General features: G+C 35.5%; 1 protein-coding gene across 1 annotated transcript; it reads right to left on the bottom strand.

Moving 5' to 3' along the window:
* Positions 1 to 219: 219 nt before the first annotated feature.
* LOC105054112 (uncharacterized) lies at positions 220 to 2,216 on the bottom strand. The gene is made up of 2 exons (XM_010935543.4): positions 2,042 to 2,216; positions 220 to 1,256 (listed from the first exon to the last, which is right to left on the bottom strand). The coding sequence occupies exons 1-2, from the start codon at positions 2,172 to 2,174 to the stop codon at positions 526 to 528; spliced, it is 864 nt and encodes a 287-aa protein (XP_010933845.1). The 5' UTR covers positions 2,175 to 2,216; the 3' UTR covers positions 220 to 525.
* Between the last annotated feature and the right edge of the window lie 8,785 nt (positions 2,217 to 11,001).

Genomic DNA, 11,001 nt, shown 5'->3' on the forward strand with positions numbered 1-11,001 from the left:
AACAATTTAGGTCAATAAATATTGAAGGCTGACAAGAAATGTACAGGAATCCTGTCACGGTTAAATGCCAGTAAGCAAAGAAGGTGAAGTTATCTCAGGTCATCAGCTACTTTCCTGTACCAAGGAACAATCGTTAATGGAACACATTTCTTAGTGCCTCTTCAAATGAGAATATTGACGCAATTGCAAACGTCTGTGTATCAAAATGTCAAGATAGTGTGAACATCTTGCAAATTTAAAGCATCCATGTATACTAAATTTTTATCGACGGACTAAAATCATTCAATCCATCAATATATATATATATATCGATGGAATTAAGAAATAAAGTCATATATAGTTACAAGATGTTGACTCTACGAAGTAGGTTGGAGTCCACAGAATTACATAAGGTGATGGATATTTATTGGCTGGCAATTTTACTTTACATAGAGAAGGAATTGATGATGAGCACATCGGAGGACTTCAAATGGTGACGTCGCTCTCCTTCGCAGTGATCCTTCTCTGCTCTCTCTCATCTAGTCATCATAGCAGGAAGGTCTGAGGAAAAGCATTCAGCTGAACCTGATACCCCTCCGGGTTCAAGAGCTCAGAGTACTCTTGGTACAGACTTTCAAGTAGTCTATCCTTCGAGGGGAAATCCCAAGCTAGAACATGGTTCGGATCATCTTCTCCAAAGAAAAAGCCACCTTCGTTGATGTCAGACCAATTCACTTCAAAATCCTCCATGACAGTGTCTCCTTTCTCTTCCCCCGATGTAGTATTATCCATCTGAGGAATGTCTGACCCACTGCTACTCTCCATCGCATTATAGTTGCTCAAGGTTGGTGTGAGCCTTGTGGGTTTTGGAGCATAGATCTTGGTCCTAATAATCTCTCCAGTGCCTTCCACTCCATTGTTCTTTTTTCTCTTGTCTTGTCGATTCTTTCTGTTATGGCTACTACTTTTGTTATTAGTGTTTTCTTTCTTTTTTTGTGTTGCCCGGGCTCGTTGTGATGCATCTTTGGAGGTCCCTTCCCTAACCTCGATTCCTTGCTCTCTGAGCCTCTTACTGAGATGGCTATTCCAATAGTTTTTGATTTCGTTATCGGTTCGACCAGGGAGTCTTCCAGCTATCAAAGACCATCTGTTGCCGAGCAATGAATGAAGTCGTATAATGAGATCTTCTTCTTCTGGTCCGATGTTGCCACGCTTGATATCGGGTCTCAGATAGTTCATCCATCTCAGTCTGCAGCTCTTTCCGCATCTAAGAAGACCTGCAAGCAAGCAAGAGAGATAAATATTATATCTTGCTCAAAAAAAAAAAAAAAAAAATTCCTTCTTATTGGAACCGCAGTCTTTTTCTTAATTAAGAAGAATAACACACAACTGTTGTTTTCCTTTTTTCTAACCTAACGCGCCTTCCATTGTCATATGAGAGGAAGTCCACATTTGACACGCTACGTTCTATTAGAAAGATCAAAGCTGGAGGTCAAATTGCCTTCAGATTTAAGGGTATTAATCAATTCCTCAAAATCCTTCTTAAAAATAGTCAACAATTGCCGATTGTGGAAGGCTTCGGGGAACCATCAGGGTGTATGGCACATGATAACTGCTATTCCTATTGAAAAATAATATGGAGAGGAGGCCTGCTAATTCGATAGAAAACAACCATCGATCGTACTCCCTACAGCTTGAAACTGGAAATAAAGGAGCTTAACACACATATCAAAAGCGTTATCCAAAAAAAAAAAAACACACTTGTAAAAAGTTACCAGGAAAACGAAAAAATTGAAGTAAATGAAACAACTGGAAATAACGGGATGGCACTAAATACATGCATATATAGTCCAAGCTCGAGAAACGAAGAAATCAACAAGGATAAATATCATAACTCCTGCTACTTATCTTTGTGGAAAGACGAGAATATTAAGTTCAGAAAAAAAGAAAAGAGAGAGAGAGAGAAAATAATATTGGTCCATGAAGAAGTGGGTGTTGGTTTACCTAAAAATGAAGTGGGAGTTGGTGAATGGGGGAACGTATACAATAAAAAGATGCATACCGGCTTTTTGGGGGAGATGCCTCCAGTTTCCTTCTCCATGACATTGGATATAGTTTGTGAGCAATTCATCTTCTCTTTCAGTCCATGGCCCTTTGTGCAATCCCACCTTGGAGCAGCAAGGGGCTCTCCCCATTTTCCCTGCGTTCCTTCTAAGTTTTCACCCTGATATCGGGAGACGGCGGGAGAGAGATCGTTCCCCAGTACTCTTTTATAGACACCATGTGCATAAAAGGAATTCAAAGATTTACTAAAAAAAAAAAACTTCAAAAAAGACTGTTCGTATATGCCGAGGATCGTGGTCAAACATGGCTGTCATGTCATATATATATATATATATATACATATATATATATATATATATATATATATTATATAGAGAGAGAGAGAGAGAGGAAATCTGCTGTCAGGTTCTGAACAGCAAATAGGATTCTGGACGGTATAATGGTGAAGCAGGGCATCATGGATACTTTTGATTTCCCTAAAAAAAAATAAAAAAAGTGACACGATCTCTGCCATGGCTCAAATAAGTTGAATCATAAATTACTGTAACATCATCTAAATCAAAATTATACAAAAATATTAAAAATATATTATCAAGTAGAGAATCAGTTTCTTAAATATGTATTTTTTTTTTATTGAGACAGCCGTATTTTTGAGATCTGATAGTTAATTTATCAAATTAAAAAATAAATAAATTAAATTATATAAATATTATTATAATAATAATTATTTATGTAAATAAATTTAGATCTAAATTTTTAAGGTTTAAATCAGATGATGTATAATATCCGACAACTGAATCTTATGAGAAGAAAATTAGGATGTAATTATGATTTGAGTTTGACTTTTCTCGTGCCGACGGTAAGATTGTATGATTTACCATAGTGGATGTAATTGATAAGATATTGACTGAATCACAAACTTGCTTTGCGTCTACATTAGCACCTAAGCATGCGCATTATTGGTTAAAGGGCCAAAAAAAAAAAAAAAAAAGCACCACCTGTCATGCCATTGGACAAATTCTAAAGTAACATGCTGAGGAAAAGCGTAGTCCAGTACCCAGAACACCACACCAGATCCACTGCAGGCAAAGATGTGAGGACTAATGGCACCCTACGTACGTGGCTCGTGCGGAAAGAAGCTGTCCCATCCGCCCACCCTTCTCTCGACGCTGCCGTCCCTTCTCGCGTACCTCTTAAAACAGTCGTAGGTGAAAAGGTGAGAAGGTGAAAAGTGGGAAGAAGACAAGAAGGTCATAGTGATGAAAGGAAGATCAGCAAACATATGGGACAAGTTAGGGGTACAAAGGGGGTTCCATATAGATTTTGGCTCTTTTGACCACGTTTCTAATGGCATCACTATATTAGATTTAGGAGTGTGTGTGGCCGAAGGCACTTGGCGTGCTGACGGAGTCTGGGTTGGTAGGGAGTTTCATATGGACCACTGGCTTGAAGGTCTAATTTTAAGTGACAAGAGCTGGGGAATATGGTGGAATGTATTAATTTAGATGACAATGAGCAATACTACGATTGCAGACAGCTTAGAGAACTCTTTTCGTTTGCGTAAAGAGAACGGAGGGATGGAAAAAATAAATAAATCAACTTAGTAAAAATCATGTTAATTATGCAAGTCGGCTGCTCGATTGCATCTTAATCTTATTCTATGGATTTGATACTCGAGTGTAATGAGATTGTCATTCACCAAGTTTCAGATTGTTAGTAGATTGGATGCCATAAGTCTAGAATGATTATGATCGGTCAAGGTTTGGGTTTGATTAGCTAAAATGGATGGATGACTAAAATTTTGGATGGAATTGGGATGGCTCAGATCAAAAGATAATGAAATCTGTGTGGGTCCAACTTAAGCTAAAGTTACAAAAATAAGTGGTCATAATTAAATATAATCCCTAGATTATGGAACTAAAGAAATTTATTAGTGGTCTATTATTGACTAGAGAATTATTCAGATTATCTGCAAGAAACAACAGATGGCTTCATGATGTTGTGAGTTGTGGCTGCTCAATGATTGTTATGATCATTGTGAGTAAATTGCAATATTCATGGATAAATGCCCGACATATGTTAATTTTCTTTTAAATGTAACAATGAAGATGCTCGATAGTTTATTTCTTAAATTTATTTATCCAACTTTTTTTCTGAACGTTTTAGTTCCTTCCTATTTTTACAAATTCCAAATTTTTATCCATCAATGTTCTTGAACACTGAACTATTGAGAAAGGTTGCTATCCATCAGTGCTTACAGATTTTCTTGTTAGCTTTTGATTTGTGTCCCATGGATTACCATTATTTGATGCCAAGTTGCTCCTCATTTACATATTGATTTTTTATTCTAAACCTTATGCGGCTGAACTATTTGTACCTGAAAGAGATGAAATACCATCCACATTCCACTTTCCAGGAAAAAGAAACGCTATCTTTATTTTCATGTTTGGGGATCTCCGTTCAGTTAGCTTTTTCATTTTTCGACATACAATAAAAAAAATTTCTTTTTTTTTTCCCCCTTTTTTTCTTTTTTTTTTTCTTTTTTTTTTTTTTTTTTTGTCGGGGGAGGGGGAAGGACGGGGGGGCCTAGTATTGTGGTGGTGGAGGAGGAGGATGGGGTTCGACGTACATCCTTGCTAATATTGCTTTCTTCCTTCATTACTCTAGTTATGTCATGATTGCCATCAGTTTATTGTTTGTTCCATAGGCATATCAAATTCCCAAGTTTGCTTTGGCAAGTAACCCACCTAAATTTATAGCATATTAGACATATATATGCTTTCCAAATTATTGAAAGCATTGAATTGTTCTCCTTTTTTCTTCATGGTTGGATCAGTCTCCAAACGGTTCTTCGAACATGTAGTGATGAGGAGTTACTCAATTATTTATACATTGCATGCAGATTTAACAATTTATTCACGAATTAGTCAAAACTAATTCAGAAAAGTACCCTCTATGCATTAGAAATCAATTATCGGTACATGTTTTTCTTTTCTTTTTTTTTTTATAGGAAATTGGCTGGGCCTAAAGAGAAGGTACATGCTCTTGGTTCCAGTGATGTTTTCTGCTGTCATTGTTTTTTTTATTCTATTCTAATTTTTAGTATTTTGAAATTTTCGTACTTTTAATTAATTTCCCACACTTTTCTGAGTTCTGAATCTTTACCCACTGGTGACTATAATTTATACAGGGACAAATAATTGGAACTAGCTCAAGCGGAAACCAAGTCCAATTTTCGGCTCTAGGCTTGATTCCAGATTTAACATCAAGCTCAATACAACTAGTTAGCTGAAAGGGTGGGATACAGAAGGGTCCTATATTTCTACCTTTAGTTGAGGTTACTCCTAATGGATTAAGATCAGTTCGAAGTTATGTAGGATGATAAAAACATGAACTTTTTAACTCGAACATGATTCATAGATCAATAGTAGTTCTACACTAATTTTCATGTTGCTTTGTTTACAGGAGTAAGCCTACTACCAATTTGGCATTTCTTTTGCCTTCTACTTTTGTTTATAGAAACCCAATAACAAAAACAAACTAGACTGAACAACTTATAATGAAACCCATTTGTCTTTCAAATTGTTTATTTTCCCTCAGTACCATCTAAATGTGGAAAAGAATAGACAGTCGAGGAGCCGGAAAGTTTTAAACGATAAAAAAGAGCTTGAAGTTTTACGACAGTAAGAGTTTTTTTTTTTTTTATGGAATATGGAGGAAGTGAGAAACTTCCCCATGTTATATTATTTTTAAAATTTTTCTGATCCAAACTATTTACCAAGAAAAAGAGTTTAGAAAAGTAGGAAAGAAGCCAAGGATAGAGGGTTATGGATAAAATGAGGACAGTTTGGCTGCCATCTAATGATTTGGTCAGACAAAGATTACCCTGCAAGGCAAAGGAAAGCAGAATTTTGTGCAGAACAGAGGAGGTCGAAGCTTGTTTTCTTAAAAGTTAATCCCATCCTTTGAATAAGATTATACTTTTTTTTGCCGCCATTAAGACCAGAGGGCATTAATATTTGGAAGTCGACCATAGAGATTCGATTTTTTTTTTTGGGGGACAAAGAAAGCAGACCAATGAGCACAATTCAAAGGTCACCAGATTTATTAAAGAATAGAGTCTGTATACAAAGGTGAATGTGAATGAGAAATTACATTCACTAAGAAAAACTATTCAAACAGAAAAAAGCAAATAGCAGACCAGAGGACAGTAGTTTATATTAAAAAGAGACAGGAGTTTACAAGGCTGGAGCAAAAGGGTACCTAATGAAAGATATAGGAGGAGGTCCCACAATGGGATCCACATAGAGAGAATGCAGCACTCAACTCTCCAACCATTGGTTGCCAGTATCTCATTTGTTTTGAGTCTATTTCTGAGAGCCAGACAAAAACATCTTTGCCTTTACTAGTACACCAACCTTCCAAATTATCCTGCAGCACTAACAAAAAATCCATGGCCACAGTTTCTCCACACCAACACATGTTTAGACCAGTAAAAGTCAAGCTCAATCATTCAGATGGTCAAGAAACACAAATTGTTATGGCTTCTTCAATATCCCATGTGCCCAATATAAGCCCATGACCTGCTGAACATCTTCTTTGAAAGATGTGAAACAGAGCATGAGGAGGCTTCGCAGAAGGAACTTAGCCTCAAAGTAAGGCTTTCTATACGGGACTTTTAAGCCAGTAAGGCTCTAGTTAATTTGCCTTGGAATGGAATATTCTAATTCATAGGATCTGAAAAATGTTGTTATGTACTAAAAGGCTCTAATTGATTTATCTTGGAATGAAATATTCTAATTCATAGAATCAGCAAACCGTTGTTATGTACTAAAAATTCTAAATCCATGGGCGTCCCGAGTCCTTGGCCATCGCACCTACTACGAGTTATTTTTCTCGTTGGAGATTCTAAATCTGGTCAAGCTTTTCGATTTGGGAGGTGGTGAGTTCACGCAGTTCATCTGGACCAAGCAAAAGAAAGTACGCATTTGTCCAATGGAATCACTACAAGAGACAGATTAGCTGATACAAGGTTACAAGTTGGTATTGTCCTTTCTTTTCTTCCTAAGATAGGTAACGTTCCTTTTTAAAAAAAATAAAAATAAAAATTATAATGATACTATTCCAACTGACATTTCAAAAATTTTAATTTTTTCAATAAAATCCGAAAACTTACATTTTGGTTACAATATGACCGAACCATCCATCTTCATGAAAATCTACGAACATATAATTACCATATGAGATAAGTTTAGACACAAAATTTCAACAATATCTATTTTAGATAGATCAGAAGAGGAGACGTATTTTGACAGAAATAAAAATCTGAAGGTATAATAGTAATTTCACACTCGTAGTAAACAACGTTGGAGCTTAGGTGAATTTTCATAATTAATTTATAATCTTTGAAAAAAAAAAAAATATTTGAGATGTAAACGTGAATCACGTGGAAAGTTGAAAAAGTTGTTTATATCAATCTACAATGTTGTGCTATGAGAAAAGGACGAGCAGGAATTCCACCTGCTTCGTTGGGCTCACAGTGTGCTGACATTTGAAGTTATTGGATGTTGATTTATGGGATCAGATGACATTGATCAGGCAATCTGCCGAATTTTTATCTTCCGCAATGACGAAGGAAATATGGTCCACAATTTGATCATTGCACAATTATATATACTAAATGAGTTGAACCTTAAGATTTGGAACCATGCTTGCGTCTGACCATGAAAAAAATACAAATATGACACGGCTTATATTTGAATGCTCATTCTTTAAGGGACGGAATTCACTCTCAAGACATTCTACCATTCATGTTCCGTGGAGAAAATAAAAGGATGCATGTTCACATGGTTCGGATTGTATCTCTCAGGAAAAAATGATTCCCTTTCTTTTACGGTATCAATTGTTAGATCACATAACGGCCAGGTGGAAGAAAGAGATTGGAGTGCTTTGATATTTATACAAGATACCGTCTTACGGTTGGCATTAAAAAAGATCAATCATTCTTTTGCATGGAAGATATTATCGAACCCCGTTCAGAAAGGTGATCCTTTTTTTCCATTTTATATACCAAATATATTAAATAGGAACGATATGACTGTCATTGACTGAGAATGCTGTGCAAGTTCGGCTAGTCTAAATGTTTTTCTTCTTGTTCACATGAGTCAATGCTTATGTTCTTTGCTACGGGGAAAAAAATTGGCCCATGAACGTGGGCTATTGATCAAAACATAGAGTTTACTCATTCAATAGTATTCCATACGTCAGTTATTCTCCAATTATACTCTATTTTTTTTTAAGAAGAAGGAGACTAATGGGTGAGGCCATATTAGTCACCAGAATTTGTTAGAAAAGTTGAAGGGAACGAGTGTACATCAAGAAGAATTACGTCATTGAGGAAACAAGATGGTGCAACGCTATACGGGATTAGGTGTGAACTCTCCATGCTGATTATACAAGATTTCATAAGTAGGGGGCTTCATCTTGCGTAAAGGCAAAAGGGAGACCTGAAAGAGTAGAATCTGTTGCTATCAAAATCCAACATGGGTACTAATCCATGGATATTCACAAGGCTACAAATATCTCTATCACAATATCATCGGAAGAAGTCCGCCGGCCATGTAAGCCTAAAAATGAAGTTGCAAGATAGGAAATAGCCGGCTAGGTAGAGGCACCGAAACATTTAATCTTCTCCCAAAGCCTACAAAAGCTTCGAAGTGTTGGAAAAATCTTTACTATTTAGTGTTATAATTTTATATTTGATACTTAATCAATAGCTTTCTGCAGACAATAAATATATATATTGAGATTTGATCTTATTCAGTTTGAGGCATGTTTTAGATGGTGCTTCCTTTAGAATAGAATTCATGATGCCTAGGTGCAACTAGTTGATGGTAATCTATTTTCAAGATACAACGAACTACTTCGTATTATCTTTGAAGTGCACTTTAATAGAGAAGAATTAGTAAGGCTGAGCATGGATAAAATTTGATCGAATTGAGAAAAAAATTTTATCCGATCGAATCCAATCGGATTGAAAAAATTCAATCCACTGCTGATCATTTATCATATATAAACGATTTAAAATTGAAGTGAATGATTTACAGCGGGTTCGAATAGATTGTGTCAGTTTGGATTGGGTGGATTTTTTTAAGTTTCGATCATTTGCTCAGCTATAAGAATTAGGATCGAACCCAAACTAGATAAATCTAGATATATTGAAAATCAGCAAACTTAATTGAAATAATTTCTCCCTCAATCCTCTTTTATGTGGATATAATCCTCTTTTCAAGTGCTTGATGGGTGGACTTGAGTTCACTTAATTATTGTTCTCAATTCTCTCTTCTAATCTAATGATATGATGTTATTCGGATGAAAGGAGATGTTATTCTGATGGATGGAAAGTACAATCTCTTTTCTATTCATAGATGCGAAGGGATGAGTATGATTGGATACTTAAACACTCTTTCTGTAGATATATATAATCCATCCATTCATCAAAAATTATATCTCTTGGAATCACCATCGAATTGAATGCATCTATTCATTAGAATGCGTCTCTTCATTTATAAAAAGAAAGTGATTTTTTAAGATATTTAGTAACAAATAATTAAAAGATGAGAGATGTCCATAGAATTCCATAAAATTTTAAGAGAAGAAAGAAATAAAAATAAAATACTAAATCTTATCTATTTAAAAAATCAAGTCATTTGGGAGTCTAAATTAAAGAAAGCTGTTTATATTTATGAAATTCTTAAAATCTCAAAATTTTGAATTAAAAATTTATTAATAAACCAACAGAAAGTTCCTTCTGCCCACGCAGCGAGGACGGGTCATTTAGAAGATGAATCACTTTAAAGATAATAGAATGAGGCTTACAAAAAGATTTCAGCAATCCTTTCTTACTAGCAGCACAATTAATTAAATTATCCTTAATAATACTTAAATGTACACAGGATATACAGTGCATATTATATCTTCAGGTAACTTGATCTAAGGAAATTCCTATGACTGCCAAAGCACCACAAATCCAAAAATATTAATGCGATATAAGCAACGTTGCATTTCATGCCACTATCTTTGGCATGCTTTCCTTTTTTCTTGAGGGAACTTCTACAACCTCCTCCTTTGGATGACTTAAATTAACTTATTTCTCTTAGAAAGTTGATAACATTTTACAAGCCCTGTTTTCCCTTGTCACTTCTATTCTGCCCCCTTATCCTGGAAACAGTTCCGCCTTTATTTTGTCAGCCTTTTCCCACGACACAAAACTTTTAGAGCTGCTTGTGTTAAGCAACTTTTGGTCTCTTTCTTTCTTTTTCTTTTAAAAGCGAAAGTGCTACCAGTGCATGCTGTGTTGGTCTCTAAATTGGAATTCCCCTGTTCCTGCTATATTACATGACAAATTTCCTTGCCCTGTTTTTGATTGGCTTCTTGTCCTTTACGAGTTTACACTCCATACCAACAATGGGCCCGTACAAAAGGTTGTCGTATTATTTCCATCCAGATAAAATTGATTACCACGTTATGCACCATTCAAATCACTACCTTGGTTTCTCATGATTCCTCTTGTCTTTTTACATGAAACTGATGGCTAGCCACCGTGTCATAGACAAAAGAAATGTAAAATACCCTTTAAATCATCGTGCTTTCCTTTTAAAATTCATTTTTGTCACCACTTTGTAACATATATCTTGTCCTTTTCTAATTTCTCTTCTTAGTTTGCTTACAAGGTGAATTTAATGAGCAACTCTCAGCATTTTTTATATGTAGGAATGAGCACCACAAGCTTATCATAAGAGATTAAATTCACCGTGCACGATTTATGTGATACTTGTGGTTGGATTAGAATGTGAGGGCTTTAACGATGGGAATATGTGAAGATCCATGCAGGTGTTTGTTTAGACTCATATCGACTATACAATGAGTAGATTCTGGATACTTATATTGAGCTAAGAA

This window comes from Elaeis guineensis, chromosome 11 (genome assembly GCF_000442705.2).
Source record: "Elaeis guineensis isolate ETL-2024a chromosome 11, EG11, whole genome shotgun sequence".
In the NCBI taxonomy this organism is placed as follows: Eukaryota; Viridiplantae; Streptophyta; class Magnoliopsida; order Arecales; family Arecaceae; genus Elaeis; species Elaeis guineensis.